General features: G+C 39.5%; 1 protein-coding gene across 5 annotated transcripts in view; it reads right to left on the reverse strand.

The window, feature by feature from the left end:
• Positions 1–19,037, reverse strand: part of frmd4ba (FERM domain containing 4Ba) — a 55,548-nt gene that overhangs the window by 12,081 nt on the left and 24,430 nt on the right. For all 5 annotated transcript variants that reach the window (XM_044121560.1, XM_044121561.1, XM_044121562.1 and 2 more), the window contains exons 5-11: positions 18,092–18,176; positions 16,818–16,874; positions 16,491–16,513; positions 7,989–8,072; positions 4,849–4,914; positions 4,323–4,380; positions 3,450–3,536 (exon numbers count right to left, since the gene is read on the reverse strand). In XM_044121560.1, the coding sequence (XP_043977495.1) occupies positions 3,450–3,536; positions 4,323–4,380; positions 4,849–4,914; positions 7,989–8,072; positions 16,491–16,513; positions 16,818–16,874; positions 18,092–18,176 (460 nt within the window). The remainder of the gene's footprint in view (positions 1–3,449; positions 3,537–4,322; positions 4,381–4,848; positions 4,915–7,988; positions 8,073–16,490; positions 16,514–16,817; positions 16,875–18,091; positions 18,177–19,037) is intronic.

Consider the following 19,037-nt stretch of genomic DNA (forward strand, 5'->3'; position numbering starts at 1 on the left):
AATGAATAAATGACCACCCCCACTTTGCATGTTATAAAATGACTAACATCAGCCGATACGGATGCTGATGCCGATATTTTGGGCTTGCTTACCAACTACAGAGCAATTCTGTGAGCCCATGCAAAGGAGTTGGGACTGAGATGGAGGTTCACTAAACACAGCGGACCGGCCCGGTTCAAGGCATATTCCTGTGTTAAAATGGTGACACGTCACATAGAAGTTCAATAAAATCAACTCGTTTGGGGTTGATTTTATGTGAACAAGTTTGAATACTTTATGAAGACACTTGTTACTATAGTCTAGTCCAGGGGCCATTTGTCACCCTTAAAATGATTTTTTAAAGGATTTTTAGACTATTATGACTGAAAGTCTAGAATAGTTAAACTTTAGTAAACAAAGCAGAAAACAGCTGATGACCTCAAAAATGTGGAAATGGTCTTTTTCTTTTAATAAAATAAAACAGTCTGAAGCCCTTTGTATGTTTTGGGTCTATAATGATATGCCAATTTAATTAAGAAATAGTTTTTCTCTTGAGCACGTAGAACTAAAGAAAAGAAAAAAGTTTTTTTATTTTGCACTTTTAATTGAATTAATTTTGTGGCTGCCCGTGTTTTAAATTTGCCAATCTTGGTTCCCAGTGCAAAAAGATTGGACACCATTGGGCTAATCTTCAATAACAGAGGCTTCCTGTAGCACTGCACAGCACAACCATTCACCAACCAGCAGAATGTTAGGTTGGTGCTGACTGAGCATCAGCCTAACATTAGACTAGATCCCCCTGCTTTGGATATAGGAGCTGGATTTATATATAGTTTCACAGCATTATGGATCATCCCACATTATGTTAAAACCAAAGCTGCATTTCTCTGTTAACTACTGTTGAAATAATAATAATAATAATAATAATAATAATCTAACGTAATGAATCACAGGAACCAGGCAGCAGGATGCGCCTCATTGTAAGGGAACCTCACACCAATTCACACATCCCGCTTACTACCACTCTGAATCATTTACATAATACCAACAGATAGTAGAACAATAAACACTTGAGTGGATCAGCATATCATTAGAGAAACTCCACTCCTGTGAAACTAATGAGCTCCGGCGGCTGTGAAGAGAAAAGCTGGTGTTGCGACGTGTCAGCGATGAGACACACCTCAAACTCTTCAGTGACAAGATGTTGGAAAAGTTGGAAAGAGTCCAACAGGTCACTCCGTGACTCAGCGTCACTTCTGCATAAATAACATCCATAAACCCAAAAGCACAAGACAAGAGCAAACAAAATACATCTTCCTGCTCTGATTACGTTTCTCTTGTAATTGCCAAACGTGTAATTAAAGAAGTGTGGCTGTTTGCCAGGAATGCCTGTGGTTTTAGATGGGATCAGTCTGTTCACATCCAGCTCACACCCAACAAACCAAAGACCCCCCCCCCCCCTAGTCTACCAAAGAAAAATCAGATATAGATGTTTGATTTAAGAAACTGATCAAACATGCAAAATGTGTCAAAGGTCGTTTTGGATCTTGTTTGTGAAGAGCAGGACCGGCCCCACCCGTCGCATAGCGCGTCACATACCAGCTCCTGCTCGACGGCAACACTGTACATTTCCAGAGAATGACACACGACAAAGAGTTGTGAAATCCTGACGGCAAGAGGGAAACCGTCAGATAAATCAGCCAAACATCAGAGAACATTTTCCCTTCATTACTCACATTTTTGTCAAGAGTCAGACTCTCTACAACTCTTTACTTTCTCACAAAAGCACAAGCTCCCTTCTAACTCTGTCTAGTTTCCTGTTTTAGACGCGCAGGCTTCGTAAACAGGATGTTCATATCAGTAAAGGTGTAGCTTTAAGAAAACCCAGACTTCACCTGATAAAGTCTGATGATCAGGCTTCATCAGACTTCTGATCATTCCCACAGAACAGGAAGGGACTCCCTGCTGGTGAACATGATTTATTGGAGTTACATAGCAACATAAAACTATGATTATAGAAAATGTATTTCACTCATTGGCTCCCAAAGCAGGAGCTTCGTCTCCTCCAGGCGGAGACGAAAAAGACCAACATTGGAAAAGCAAAATAATTAGTCCCCATTCTAAATGATGAATTGAAATCAAGATTCAATGCACACAATCTGATCCCACCAGATGTGGATTTTTTTTAAGCATTCTCACCTGATTTTGATGTAAATTGTAGCACAATGCTACTTTCTATGCAACTAAAAACAGGACAATGTGAACCGTTAACCGACCTTACACCAGTAATAACGGGACAATCCCAGCATCCCCGGCCACCGTAAAAAACAGCTCTGCATTGTTTGATCAATTGTGTTCTCTCTGAGACCCAAACAGACAGATTACAACAATGAATGCAGCCTGCTGAGAGGGGCTGGCCAGAGGGCAAGAGGGAACGGCTAGGGTCAAACAGAAGCCTCTATCTGTGCTGGCCAGGAAACTCTAATTTAACCGATACTGCACTGAGCTGAGGAGACAGAAACGGAGCAGTCTGTTTCTCCAAACCATTCCAGCACCCCGAGACTTTCACCGCTGTCCCACAGCTCTTACCTACCCCCTACCCTCTACATCTGGCATAGGGCCAAACCTGTCCCAGTGCTCTACAGCTTCCCATGGAGCGCCATAATTACACGTCCAGGAGGAGAACGGAGGAGCAGCATGCTGTGCCTCTGCCCATTAATGACTCAGATTTCAGCAGAACAGCACACCCTGCAACGTCAACAGGTTCCTGCCATGCAGCAGCAACCCTCAGTCTAATGAAACCGGCTCAGGAGAAATTAACACAAAATTGTGGAAGAAGGGAAAGAATAACTTTCGCACACATTTCTGGTGTATTTCATCAACTACTTCTGATCAATATAAGATTCTAATCCCAGTTTAAAACGTGAAATGATAGTAAACTCTGTGTTATTCATTTGGACCTTCCTCATGCATTGCTTTTCTAAACTTGGCCAGCTGAGTTATTTCCCAATCATTGTGCTGGTTTGACGCTCTCAGTGTTTGCTCCGACACTTTACAGCCTTGAATGCACCGAGGACACGGTGACTCACTAAACTATTTTTCTCTGTCTGTTTTCCTCTTCCTCCAACCCTGGGAACCAGAGACACAAATTACGCCTGTTTAGCGTATTGATAAATCATTAACCTTCTTACACAAAAAGTGTAATGATGCTGGTGGTTCCAGCAGCAAGTGTAGAGTTTTAGAGATGCTAAATATTTTTCCTTTATCTGCTGGAATCTGTTGTGTCCAGAGCTGAATGTGGTTTGTAAGTAGACAACAATGAGTCTGTTTTTAAAGAAATCAAAGAATAACTGTAACACCAAATTTCAAAATTGGTTTAGGGAAAAAAACAAAAACTGAAAGTGCTCAAGCAATGAGGTATGAAAGTTGGGAAACATGAGGAAAAATACAACAGCTGTGAACGATTCTACCTTTCTTGGTTTCAACTTATCCTGCAAATCGTACTGGCCGATGCCTTTATAGCTGACTCCCAGCCACCATGGTATTCCTTGCTTATCCTGTATGAAAAACAACACACACACACACAAAGCATAGGAATCGTTAGAGCGAGCTTTATTGGTGGAGTCTGAAAACGGAGGCCTATTACCGAACCTATTATCTAATTAAGATCAGAGAAATGGTAACACAAAAAGAGATCAAATACGTGAGAGGTCCGAAAAAAAACAAAAACCCTGCTAAGCTGACAGAGACATTTTAACATCGCTGTTTGATCTTTTTAAAACACCTTAAGTTAAAAAGGCCTGGTTGGGGAAAGGCAGATCCCTTTGTTCCCTAAAACTCACTAAACCACGCTCATACAGATGTTTCAGGATTGCAGATTCAGCTACAGAGACCAGATGAGTCGTTCACTCTGCAAATCTGGTCTTTATGAAGGACTGGCAGAAGAAACAAGGCATAGTATTTTTTTTTCCATTTAAATGTTTGCTGCCAAATATGTATAAAAACACATGTAGAAGAAGATGGAAAAAAGTCTTAAACTTTTTGGGGTTCATGCAAAATGCAGTGTGATAAAACTGGAATTCATCGGGAACACACCATCCCCACATTAAAACATGGTGCTGGTAGCATCAGGCTGTGGGGATGCTTTCCATTAGCAGGGGCAGAAAGATGATGGGCACCACTTTTTTAAAATTGCAAACTTACATGAAAAAAAAATCTAGATATTCTATGATCTAGAATTTTCTTAACTACCTGGACCGATGCAGATATTAATATCAGATTGATGGAAAGCTAATATGAATACTTTTGCAAGACTGTTCAAAGTTTGGACCGATGAATGTTACCTTCACAGGGTAATAATGAACTCCATATGTGGGCAGAGATTCCACCAGGGCCAGATATCTACAGCGAGAGAGGAACAGGTTAACAGAAATTTAGCTACTTACACTTCATCACTGTCACCTGATATCTGTACCGCAACTGACAGACGGGGATTTAAGATCCAGCCGTTGAGAGGCCGCAGTCATTTACAATGACAAGCTGATCGATTTGCTTTGGGGGTTGTGACAGAGGGAGGGGAGAGTCCATTGATCAGTTCAAGGACAGAAATCATTTGGTCCCAGGGAAAGCACGATGGAGGACTTCCATGCTTCCCAAGGCTTGGCAGGCTGCCTACTATAGAAGCAGCCCTTCTAATTAATGACACAGTCTGGCACGCTGACAGCCACTTCTTCTAACTGCAGCCACCACAGTGCAGACATGAGGTTAAAGAGGTGCAAGCACATGCAGACTCTAAGGAGAGAAAGACAGAGGCAACACTGTCCGTCTTCACCACACATACAGTCTTTTCTATTTGTTTCCCAAACTTACTTTACGATGGCTTGTCCTCTGGTCACTCCCTTGAGTTTCTTGTAATGTTCAATCACTCTCTCCTCACTGCGAATGAGAGGATAAAACATTTAATGAATAATCCGTCAAGTGTAACGGATTGTGGCCACAGAGGGACTGTTATGCGAGAGCTCTGTCTTCAAAGCACTTTCAGTCCGCTCATGCAGAAAATGCAGCCTAGCCCGCTGGCCTGCTGATAACTTTCATCTACTAACCATGCTAATGCCTCCCATTTACTTCTCACTGTAATCAGCTTTTATTAGCGCAGAGCAGCCTCTCAGACATAAGGATAAAAGTAGATGTATGGTGATGTCTCCGCTCATTCCCAATGAGGATGTTGTGAGGATGTTGCTCTGATGTATCTGCTTGATATCAGCGAGAGGGCTTGCAAATCAACGGTGTGGATTGGAGAGTCGGAGGAGTGCCTCAGACAACCAGCAGCTCTCAGCAGCTCCCAGTCTAATGAATAAATGTAATTAAAGTTCAGAGTGTAGTCAGCCGTTTAACAACAAAAACATCCTCCTAGTAACAGGTTTGTAAACACAGAGACCTGCTTCTCTGTGGGTTTTATAACTGGTACCTGACCTACAAGCTTCTATTTAAAAGGATGACATCGTAATGATTTCACCTTTAAGTTATTGGCTTATTTCTTATGTTTAAATCAATTGAGTTGTAGTCATTGGATATGTGGTCAAAACGGCACTTTAGGGATTTTTTTTAACGTTTCTGACCGATTGCAGTGTCATGGTCGATCATCCATCTTTAAAATGCCTGAACAGCCGATTCTGATTTTGGCCGATATTATCAATATTTTTTGACAATATTGTCAAATATATTTTTTGAATACCTCGAAAATAATATCACAGACGATATTCAGCATTTTCAGCACTTTTTTTTATTGCGTTTGGCCAAACAAATATGCAACTTCAACTAATTTCAGTTAGTGTTTTTCACCATTCAACATGACATCCACAGTTTAAAAGATGTGTTGGCTGCTGTGGCTCCTTGTCTTTGTAATGTTATCAGCTCTGTGCACAGACATTTTACAGCATTCAAAGCAAACATGCTTGAAGTATCAAACCTAAACTCAGCATTAGTAGATGACTGTTCTTAAATGGATCAGGCACAAAGCATAACTGTAAGTCTTACAAAACAACGAAAACTATTTTGGCTTCATTTATCAAGGTGTGTGGAACACTTTCAAACCCGAAGCGCTGTGCCTTACATGATGTAAGCATTACAAATATCTGATGGATACCAACAATAAAGTAGAAATGCTTTATTGTGAGCATGCTGGAGAAAACATGCTCACATCTTTAGCACATGTGTGTGTCTGCATGTGTTCATAGCTGAGCAGAACTTTACCAGCTGATAACAGCTTGATGAAATAAAGGCTCCAGAAAGACCCAGTGAGCAGCAATCCAGCAATCCTGTTTCCAGCAATTCATTAACGTTCAAACGGTCCTGACTGGAAGCTGATGTGACCTTCAAAGTGTTACGTAACGACATGCCGTGGCACCGCATGAACTCAGAGTTGACAGGGCTGCTCTGAAACAAATCAGTTGCTTTTCACCCTGTCACATTTTGAGGTTGCCAATTCAACTTTCTGTCGTGAGTAACCCATAGGTTTCTCTGCAGAAGACAGTGCAACTCAATTTCAATAGAAAAAATAGATGATTTAATTTTTTTATCTGAAGCAAACAAAAAATGTATTAAATAAACTTGCACTACAATTTATCTCTATTAAAGCTAATAGCCTATGAGATACTAGCAGTTTAGTATTTGGATAAAGATGATTATCACCAGGGTTGCTTTTTGTCTGTCGTATCAAACACAAAGGCAGGCAATATGGCAGCAATATATTATGACACTTTTACAGTAAAATTACAATTTCATAATTTTCTTACAAGATAAAGCCCTAAGAATACACAGCAAAAAGCATTTCTAAACATATTTTACTCAGTTTGTCCTAATCAGCTGACTATTCCAAATTAATTGATTATTCCAAATAATCTACTTTAAGATATTTTATTACAGTTCCTCCTCCTGAGTGGAGAGATAAAGTATCAGCTGTGAGCGATGTATAATGTATTTATAATAAATACGAGTGATGAGGGAAGTGCTGTACTTCTGCTGAGTTACGTAATTTCAGGCTCATGTATTGTTTGTAGTTGTGCACTGCCAATCACTTCAAATATAACCAAGGTGACTGGTCCAAAAGGTGGCAGCTGCTGAATGTGGTGCAGTCCAGGTCATCGTGTTGAAGAGACAATTGTTGTTATCTGCAGTTTCGGTCGCAGGCTTGGAAGCTCTCGGATCAGCCCTGCCCAGTGACTGCCAGGCAATAACTCAGAAGTGAGACCTTTTTCCAATCAACATGCCTGAACACTTCAAAGCTGAATGAGCCCCGACAACAACAACCCTTCAGCTTGAATGTTGCAAGCTAGTTAACCAAACTCTAAGCTAGCAAGTTTGAGTTTCTGTGTGGCTGTTAAGGTGCAAGAAGCTAAGAGGGAAACTGTATTATTAAATATGAAAACAGCTGTGCTTTTAGGCTGACACAGCAGCCTTTTGGAGCTTTAACAGAGAAGGTGAGTATCTAAATTGTTTCAGGAAAACACATGGAGCCCATTACTAAGACCATAATCCTCAATAGGACATGCTCTCTCAAACTCAAAGTAAGACCATAGCATAAATAATTAGCAACCACAGCAGGGCTGAAACAATTAATCAGATTAATCGGGATGAATTGATTATGAAAACAATCAGCAACTAATTTAGTAATCAAACAATCAGACTCTAAAACATGTCAACCTGCTAAAAGAACAATCTCAGAGCAGAAATTAAGCCAAAACTGTACAAAAAATATATGCATTTTGGATTTAAGATGAAAACATGTACTTTTAATATTGTACCAAACAGGTTTAAGCAGTCAAATGAAAAATCTGCAGAATGTGCCAGTTTTTTTTTTTTGTCTGATTACTCAATAAATCGTCAGAATAATCGATTACTAAAATAATTGTTAACTGCAGCTCTAAACCACTCATTCAGGAAGGCTAGAAATGGATTCTGAATGCTGCTTATTGTAGCTGTTAAAGGGAAATTGTGATCAGGTATCTTACCAGTAGTTAAGCGATGGATGCTCCCTCAGTACTCTGGTGGGGAGAACTGGTAGCTGCTTCAGGTCCGATGCTGTAGTCTCAGCACTGGGAAAAAATATACAGAAATTTCACCATTCCTGTATGTTATACCAAATCTTTTTTCACATTATATTATTCTATATCCTCACTTGCAGGAAGAATCCCATTAACACAACTATAAAAACTGCAGCTCAACTGATCTAGGCCTGCCAACAAGCGTTAAGTCTTTACAGGAGGTTTTCCTTTACTGTCAAAGGCACTTCACATCCTTTTATGATCCTAAAATAAGAGCCTGACATGCACATGTGGACAGCAAAAGGTAAACTTTTACACAAAAGAGCTCAAACAGAGTCCAAAAACTAGACCTTTTCTCCACATGTTCCACTTTCCGAGGGCTTTGATTTGCTATCTTAAGGCACGGCAGCAATAACTCTTACTTGTGAACCTTTGTGGGCAGGTGGATAGACAGGATTTTGTTTTTTATAATGTATAAAGAGAAGCACTGGCTGCCAAGGCAAAACTTGACTCTTACTCATGTCTTGCCAGACTTCATTTACAAAGGCTCATGCAAAGGCTTTAACTCATCAGGAGCCTTTCAAAGGACATGGAGAGAAGCGGTTTTTAAGCCTGCAGGCTCTCCACAGTAATACTCTTCTTGTTGATCTTATGTGCCGTCAAAAAGCATTTAAGAGATCATAAAAATTTTATGACTAAACTTTATTAATTCGCTTTCTGCTCTGCTAGAGAGCCATTACTAATGACGGCTACAATAGGTGCAGGTACTGACACCTAGAAATCCTCAAAGTTACGGTTTTTGCTAATAAACTGAGCTAATCATCGAGGACGTGGTACAACCTAAATGGTAAATGTTCTGAATTTATTTTTTCTAGTCAAATCAACCACTCAAAGTGCTTTAAACTAGAGCTGCATTTATCCAGCTGCACCCATCCACCCATCCATTTTCTAATCACCCTTCTTCCCTGATGGGGTCGGGAGGGTTGCTGGTTCCTCTCCAGCTACGTTCCGGGCGAGAGGCAGGGTCATCCTGGACAGGTCGCCAGTCTGTCGCAGGGCAACACAAAGACATACAAGACAAACAACACACTCACACACACACTCACACCTAGGGAGAATTTAGAGAAACCAATTAACCTGACAGTCATGTTTTTGGACTGTGGGAGGAAGCCGGAGAACCTGGAGAGAACCCACCATGCACAGGGAGAACATGCAAACTCCATGCAGAAAGATCCCGGGAATCGAACCCAGGACCTTCTTGCTGCAAGGCAACAGTGCTACCAACTGCGCCACTGTGCAGCCCCCAGCTGCACCCATAAACAAGTATTTTTAATGAGAGATGTAGAAGGCTTAAAACATCACCAAAAAAACAAAACAAGAAATTATAAATTAGTGTTTTTAATCCTCTACAATAAGCTAAGCATACAAAACAATTTATTAGTCAGGTTTAATAAATTAACACAAATTTGGTTGATTCAACCACCGGCGCTGGTGGTTGAATCAACCAAAGGGTTTCCGGGGACCAAATTGGCCCCTGACTGCAGTTTGGACGTCCCTGGTCTAAAACAAGAACAAAACACCAACACTTCTACAGGAAGAAAGTAACCTGATTTGTATTCCTTGTGTCATAATAAATATTGTGAACCATGTTTTGTTTCTTCTTAAAATTAAAATTACACCAAAACAAAACCAAGAAAAAAAAATCAGTTGTTTACAGTATTTCAGTGGAATACACTAAGATTTATGGGCTGTTGAGCCCTCCAAAGAGACAAAACCATTATGATAAGAATGAGTTCCTGTTACAATAAAAGGAAAACTAGTTGTATGACTATTTTCACAGTTTATTCAGCATCAATTAATGCTGTGTTTATGTTTCAAAATATGATGGAGTGCAATTATTGTGCGTTGCTCATGAGCACCACAGCTGTGACGTAACCCAATGATAGATTTAAATCCCTGTAGAGTAGGGCTGGGTATTGTTACCGACCTCACAATTCAATTTCAGTTCTTTGGGTCACAATTAGATTTGGTTCTGTATTCCTTTAAATTCTTCATAACTTTGTATCCAGGTGTTTCATATGTGACACAGTGACGATATGGCGAGATTCAGAGGTTCACCCAAATTGATATTGAATTGGAAAAAAAAAAAATTTCATTGCAACGCATTGATGAATTGATATTTTCACTAGGAATGCACCGATCCACTTTTTTTCACTTCCGATACCTATACAGATATCTGAGGTAACTGCCTTGAATTAACTTAAAATGTTTTTGTTTTTTATAAACAGACAAATGTACTGAATTTAAAATGTTTTGAAAACTCTGTACCAGTACAGCATGGTTACTTATACCAATAGCCTCACAAGCTTGGACAAAAATGTACAAACAACACAACTTTAATTGGATGGATTCTGACTGAACTCCTGATTACATTATACTCCTACTGCAATTAGGAGTATAACAGCCAATGTTAAATAAACCATTGTACATGTTGGTCAAATAAATAAAAATTAACCACAACAAATGGTTCGGAAAGTAAAGTTAGGAATTCTATATATGTAAAATATGTTTAGATCTCTTGCTCAGAGCACAAACAATAGAATATTTTATTTTCAATTTACAAATATCATCAAGGGATCTGAGCATCTCTAATTTTTACTCACCCCTAGAGGTGACCGTCTAGAATTTTGTTTAGATTTTATTGTTGTTTTTATCATAAATGGCACAAAATGTGCATCATGATAAAATTGTACATTCATAACCTTACTAAGAGGAAACTGTGAAGTGGCATAACTTCCAACCGAGTCAAACTCTTTCCCACCCACCCTAACCGCATGCTGCCTCCTCAGACCACCATGAAAAACAAGCCAGTGTTTGTTTGTTTTTTTATAAAAGGTGAATGACCTGAAGCTAACGTTATGAGCCTCAATTGATCTCTCATTGATGTAATTTAGCATCACCTCCAACATGGTCGACCAGAGATATAACGATCCAGTTATGTGAACCAGCTTACTAAACAAAAAGCAGTCTTGAGGCCACTTTCCCCTGTGGCTCCCTCTCCTTGGTTGGCTGAGTATGCTGCCACAGCACTTGGCTGCCTCTTTGATGGCGTGCGTTTTTTACGGGGTGCTCTGGCCCCGGCGTTGTTGGGGTGATCTACTCCACAGCCGAGTTTGCCGTGTCAGCAGTCTGGAATTCATTACTACGTCTGTTATCTTCCAGCAGCATGGGGGCAATTGCTACGCTCGGTGCGGCGGGGCCCGGCCCGGCCCAGTGCAGCGCAGTCTGCCCAGGGTGGGAGAGATAATGCTCATGTGTCAGCTCTTTCACAGGGCAGAGACTTGGTGGGGGGGAGCAGGAGGGACTCCAGAGGGAGCACAATGAGAGAGCTGGTTGATGTGAATGAGCCACTAATTACAGGCCACACCTGCAAATAGAACTGTGGACAAGAACTGGGTGGAATGCCAGAGCATGTGTGGGAAATTTGTAATTACTGAAGATAATTTCATACACACGCATATATATGTATATATATATATATATATATATATACACATATATATGCACATATATACACACACACACATATATATACGCATATATACACACACATATATACACACACATATATATATATATACATATATATACACACACATATATACACACACACATATATATATATATATGTATAAACACACACATATATATATATATATGTATAAACACACACACGCACACACACTTATGTGTGTAGACAAACAACAAACAAACTTCTGAAGCCTATACTTGAGAGTGAGTACAATTATACATGAATAAGAAAAAAAATTCCCTGGTTCCTCTTAAGGCGTAATTAAAGGCATCAATCAGTCCTGTGTTTTCCTACAATTTCCCCGATCCCTTAAAGCAACCCCCACGGAAGGGACTGCAGCATGTTGCACTCAGCTGTGGATTACAGCGGCAGGTGGTGAAACCAATAGCAGTAAAGTGTAAATAAGTAAAGCACCGGAAGACAATGCAGATAAAGAACAATGAGCAACCTGGCGGTGCATTAATTCAGCCCCACAGCAGGGAGGAGAGTGGGGAGTGGGGGGTGTTGGGCCGCACCACAACAACAACACGACTACAGTCGGGACCCTCGACGCCAACTTGTCTGCAATTGGACAGCGGGTCTGGCTCATCCTTCTTAAGGCAAAGGAGACCTCCCCGACTCCTCCACAGCTAATCTCCTGCTGTAGGAGCCGCCGTGGATATGGGGTAGGGGAGTCGTATTTAGACTAGATGATTCACGGGGAATTCACTGGGTCTGTTTTCACAAGAAGTCGGGATAAAAGAGGATAGCTGACGAGAGCGAAAAACACTTCCACAGGACAGTGTTGTTTCCTGAAGTAAGAGGATCCAAGAAAAAACATTATTTTGACCTAGTCAAAGTTTTTTTAAAAGGAAAATAAGAGATTATTTGGTAGAAACCATTACCTTATGTCTGAAAAACATATCTGAATGTAAGCGTTTCATGTCAGTTGATATCGATAATTATTGGTGATTATTATTTTGTTTTAAATATCTGATGTTTTTTATATTTAAGCAGTTATGATGCACTTTGGCAAAACCTGAAACTGCAGCTTTGCAATTTACTCAACAGGTTGTTGCTAGGTAACCAAAGAGCGAGTGAGTTAGTTGATGCTACCCACATTGCTGAGAAGTTCAGTGTCTAAAGCCTTTCTTCAGCCTACATCCCCCAGAATGCTGTGTGGTTCTGGATAGGAGTTCAGTGAAATTATTGAATATTCAAACAAATTTTCTATTGATATTATATTGATTGGTATACTGCTGCAGATTTATTGTCCAACAATGTGTGCAGGTATATTATAATACAAATCATCCATTCATCCTTTATCTGCTAACTTGTTGCATAAAAACCTGAGGCCAAGATTCTAATCTAGGACTTTTGTGCAACAAAGTATTGCAACAATCCTGATGTAGCTCAGTCAGGATTTTATTGGGCCTTTATCTAACAGGCCACACCAAAGTAGCACGTAATTGTGAATTGCAAGAAAATGAAAATGATGGCTTTCAAAGCTTTTACAAACAAAAGTCTGAAAATTGTGGAGTTTGACTGTATTCAGCACTACTGAATCAACACTTTGAAGACCTGCCTTTCACTGTAAGTGAAAGTCTAACATCAATAGGTTTTGATCTACAATCTGTGACTCTTTGGACCTTCCACAAAGGCTCTTTAAAACTTTACCTAAAACTGATAAATAACTATCCATCCATCCATTTTCTAATCACCCTTTGTCCCTAATGGGGTCGGGAGGGTTGCTGGTTCCGATCTCCAGCTAACGTTCCAGGTGAGAGGCGGGTTCACCCTGGACAGGTCGCCAGTCTGTCGCAGAGCAACACAGACACACAAGACACACACACACACTCACACCTAGGGAGAATTTAGAGAGCCCAATTAACCTGACAGTCATGTTTTTGGACTGTGGGAGGAAGCCGGAGAACCCGGAGAGAACCCACCATGCACAGGGAGAACATGCAAACTCCATGCAGAAAGACCCCGGGGCGGGAATCGAACCCAGGACCTTCTTGGTGCAAGGGAACAGCTCTACCAACTGCACCACTGTGCAGCCCTTGATAAATAACTAATATTTTTAAATATATCAATATCAACAAATGTACGTTTACTTTTTCCAGTTTTTTCATGGGCTGTTTGCATTGAACTTCCACGACAGACAGACAGACCCTGTGGATGTTTTCAAACCAGATAGTCCAGTACGCTTGGTTTGATTGGGAACCAAAACTACAACATTTACTACATTTTCAGCTGCTGCTATATCAAACAATCCAAACTGATTGAAAAAGTTGTTCCCCCTTCAGCCTGTGGTGGCGCTGCACCAAGAACTACTGAAGGAAACGACACAAAAACCTCAGAAGAAGACATGAGAACCTTCCATCTTTATAAGAAACTAGCGCTACGCTTTTGTTACGACTATATCAATTTTCAAATAGAAACAAGTGTATCCATACTCTTTTTGGAAAGGTTTTACATTTTTAGAACCTAAAACTAGAAATAAAAATTACAACAAATTTTCTACTGATTAGAAATGAAGGTTGAGGTTTTTTTTCCAAAACATTAACATTTGCAGCTGTTTTATTTGGCTGGACTGATGGCAGAAAAGGCTCTTTGTGTAGTTAAAGTTGCAGACTTCACAGAGATTAAGGGGGATGGAACACTATTGAAAACCATATTAACTTTCCCCATCTCTTTCAGAGGAATGTGGTGATTTGTGTTAAGTCTAAAACTTAAATAATTTCATGCAAAGAACAACATTAAAAAGCCGACAACGGCAGCTTTGGTCTGGATGGAACCTCGCCCTAATGAATTTTACCAGAACTCTTGGCGTCTCATGGCTTATTGTGTTTTCAGAGTCGGGACAAAGTGTGGCCCATCCCGACTCCCACATGAAGTGAAAGTTCAGCCGTTACAGGATGAACCTTTGGAGCTGAGGAGTTTACTTTTAAAGAAAAAAAAAAACTCTGAGTGAACACACTACAGGGATGCGTACTAACTACTCACCAGCTCAGTTGTGCTTGTTTAATGAGCACAAGCAGATGCTGCCAAGTTTTTTCCTCTTTGCAGGAGAACAAAAGGCGATGGTGTAACAAGAGGACAAACTGCATTTTCACTTTTGCACATTTCGTCACTCGCAGCTACATGCACAGCATTCCTTACCATGGACAAATGCTTGTGTTTGCATAATGAATACAGAAACCTTCTGAGGCAGAGAGACAACACCGGTTCGGCTGATCAGCCTGATCACTGTTTACCAATGCCAGATAATGCCCTTCACTTCAATGATTGGCAAAAGAAAAAGAAAAAAACAACCACCACCAAACGTTATCAGCAGGTCAACTGTGAAAACATTACCACTACTGAACAGGCAGTGGAGGTTTCATACCTAACACCAATGTCATCGACCAAATCATGCACACATCGTCCTTTTTATCCAGACACGTGTCTCCTAAACTGAGTATGGCGTTTAGTAAGAGGCTGTGCAACCGCAACGTGTTGAAATCAATTCATTGGACTCCACATGTTGAAGGTGGGATGTGCTTTTATAGCTCATGTGATCCCTGAGGAAACAAAATGTACACGCAGGTTTTGGTTTCACAGCTGCAGATTTTATGGGTTTTTTACCCTATCAAAACATCTAGAAATGTAAATTTTTGTTCATTCGCCCTTTCACGTTTTGTCATTTTAAACAACAAATTTCAAAAGTTTGACTAAGGCAAAGTAGTATTCAATAAATGTGACATCAAAGGAATTTTTTTTTCTTAAATACAAATTTGAACACGGCAACTAGGCCAGTAATGATAACAAATTTTATTAGACAATAAATTGTCCTTGAAATTATTACAATAAACGTTAATATTGCTTTTGATATTACCATTTTCAAGTGAAATAACCACAATCACATTATACTACAAATTCACCATCTCATAGATCAATAAAGTTTAATTTTGTAACCTGGAATTGGAAGATATTTTAAATATACAAAAACTAAAAAAGGATTAAAAAAAAAAACACCACATAAAACAAATATAAACCACACACAATCTAACTGGGTTTTTCCAAAATGGCCCTTGATCAAGCTCTAACAAGCTTCCCATGAACCCTGACCAGACATCCTGTCAGTACAAAATAAAAGAATCCCCACAGCATGATGCTGCCACTAAATGTTTCACCCTGGAGCTGGTTGGTTTTCTACAACTATATGCAGGCTACACTCAGTACGTCACCAAACGATGCTTTTAAGAAGGCCCTGTTAAAATTATACATTTGATCCAATTGTCTTCCACTTTATAGCAACGCACTGCATTGCATTGACTGATCCCTTAAAAATCACATTAAAATACACTGGTTTGGGGTTGTAAATGCTGTAAATTTTTACAATGAATAGACACTTCAAGGAGAGTGAATACTTTCATAAGCCACTGTGAACATAGTGTGTAGACCACAAATAGATGGCAGAGAGCCAACAAGGGATAAGGCTCAATGTCACAAGTCAAAATTAAGGCAATTATTAACTGAGCGCAGCTTCTACAATGAAATCTGAGCCACTAAGGTTGTACATTAACAGATAGCTATTACTGATATTACAGAGCGCAGACCAAACACTGGTTCTTTGTGCACTACACGTACAAACGCATTGAAAATTGTGCTGGGTTTTTGTTTCCACTCTGTAATCCTATTGACTAATAGCATATGTCAATATTTTTGTTTGCACATAGTCTTAAAAAAAAAACTAAAACTAAAAACAACGCTGCATAGGAAACTTTTTTTTAAAGGTAATATGCTTATTTAAACAGAAAAATCTTATTCATACTTTGCTTAATACAAATGAAACATGGCTGTAAAAAGCAATGCATTTAAAGTTATTAGAGGGGAAAATAAGAATTTCTTACCTGGAATAATCTCCTTTGGCCTCCTTTAAAAAATGGGAATAATTCAGTGAGTGAAGACAGGATTAAACAGCATTTTACCAGTAAAAAGCTCGAACGTTAATGTTAAATACCAGCAGAAATATCCACAAATGGCTGGATACATTATACAAGTTGTGTTTTCCTATTTTTTCTTTACTAAAGGCATAGCTCCAACTCCCGTGAGAGGAGTTAACCGACTACAGACCCCAACAGAGAAACGTTTTCAAATGTTTCGTCCGTCCTCTTTCACATTGTACGGGGTGAGTGACATTACAACCAAGAGAGGCTGCGACAAAAAAACTCTCTTACCTGCAATGCGAAAGCGGCTAACTTGAAAACATGTTCGCTCTCCACTTCAATGGTTTCCTGTCGGGAAAGGAGGCGAAAATAGCAAGCTTTTTAAACACACACACACACACACACACACACACACACACAGAGCGCTGACTGTCTCAAACACTTGACTCGTGAGAAAACCCTCCCGTCCCATACTTCGAGACCGTACCTCGGTCCCACCGTTACCGACTGAACCACCGCGGCAGGAACATTTCGGTGTTTCATGCGGCTATGAAGAGGTTTTAACTGTCTATTCTCTTCTTCTGAGTTATCTTGGAATTACAAATAAAAAAGAAAATCCACAATACGGGACAGACGGACTAGTTTAAGGTTCTGCTCAAAGTTAAAACCCCCTCGGTAAAGTGGTACGGTCCCTAAGCAGGTTCAACAGTCTCCGTCTCCCATGGTGACCAGTCAGCTCTCCCCGCGAAAAAAACTGCACACCCGGCAACGTTTGATCTCATGCTGCCTTCACGTGCATCTCGTAAAACGTTTATTTCCACTCACTAAGGATTAATTATCGACAACCCACACCAGAAACGTTTACTTGAGTTTCCTCATAACTTTCTAAAGTTTAATATTGTTGCACCTTTCAGACTTTAGAGCGTAATCTTTACTTTCTACTTTACTTTGAAAAAGCAAACCGCTATAAAATCTCTCGAACCTTAAATGCAACACCCAATTGCAACAAGAAAGCATGTAGTATTTAGTAATTTTGAGAAACTTTAGAAACACTTTTTAAAGAGCGATTCCTGAGACAAATGCTTAATTATTTAATAATGAAAGTCAATCTTGAAATATTGTACGAGTTTATTTGGTAGGAGCTCATAAGTTTCTTACTTCTTCCTACTCCTTTTTGAGCATGTTAAGATAATTGTGGTACAAAAATATGTATCTTTTGCATTTAGTTCATGTGTGTGATTTTATACTTCTATTATGTTCGAAATAATTAGGTAATTTCACTTTCCAAGGGTCTTCTGCCCCGAGAGCACAAATTCATCAGTTGGGTTGAAGTTTGTGGGGTAAATTTTTCTTGAGTTTGTGTTGTGCAACATTTTTTCTATAGTTTTTTGCTTAATGCCACTGCTAGTTAATAAACCCATAGGCATTCTTATGAATAACAAATGTTCACTAATTTCACAGGGCACCCAGCCAAAAAGATTATTAGCACAATGACATTTAATTAAAAAACATTCCACATTAAACAAACATAACAGATACATATCACATTGCTTTAAATCACTTACATTAAACACTAAAGATTTAGCGTTTAAGAAGAAAAGCTCCACAGTCGTGTTCTCTTTCAACAGGGTGATCTTCTCAACATAAAACCTGCAAAGATAAAAAAAAATAAATAAATTTAATCAGAAAAAACAACAAAAAAAATTTATAAATAGAAGCTCAGTTTTCATCTATATGCAAGTGCTGATCCACAGATCATCTTGTTTAAATCTAGCGCATTGTTTGGAAATCGAACAGGAAGACATTCATTGTGCTACATCACCGCCACCTGCTGGTTGATTGATGTTACTGATCTCAAAGGAGCACTACCTTGTTTCAGGCACTTGTACTACAAATGAGAAAATGGGTCAGTTTGGGGTGTTGATCTATGAAGGGATTCATATATTTTTGATCATTTAAAAAAAGTATGAGAGACTTTCATAAATTTCAAAATTGATATAGTTATTTACTCATATGTCCACCCATATGTGTATTTTGTCAAACTTAATTCAATTACATTAACTAAATTTTTTTAAGTTGTTGCTCAATTCTCTTTTTTCTCAGTTCAACACCAAGTCAAAGTGCTGCCACTGCCCGTTTCCAAAATAGGAATGCCGTGTTCAGGGTGGTGTGCAGTGTTAGTTTTTTGTTGCTGTCTTTTTTTATTTTTCTTACTCTTGTAGCAAAAAAAGCCAGATTTTTGGGGAGAACAAACTTTGGGGAGTCCTGCTGATTCTTCCACTACACTTTTCAAACTTCTATATGTGGAAAAAAAATTTTTTAAAACCATAGTTTGAGTTGGGCTATTCTAAAGTTCAAAGGACAGAAATAAGTCTGCAGCCCGCCATGTGGCTCACGTCTCCGCAATCTACTCTGAAGGTGAACCTGATTTCATCATGCAGTCTCTACGCTACTGTGCTCAGAGTTTTTTGACGAACATCCTTTTTGCCTAAGCATCCAATTGGTTCACAT

Source organism: Gambusia affinis, linkage group LG07 (assembly GCF_019740435.1).
Source record: "Gambusia affinis linkage group LG07, SWU_Gaff_1.0, whole genome shotgun sequence".
Classification (NCBI taxonomy): domain Eukaryota; kingdom Metazoa; phylum Chordata; class Actinopteri; order Cyprinodontiformes; family Poeciliidae; genus Gambusia; species Gambusia affinis.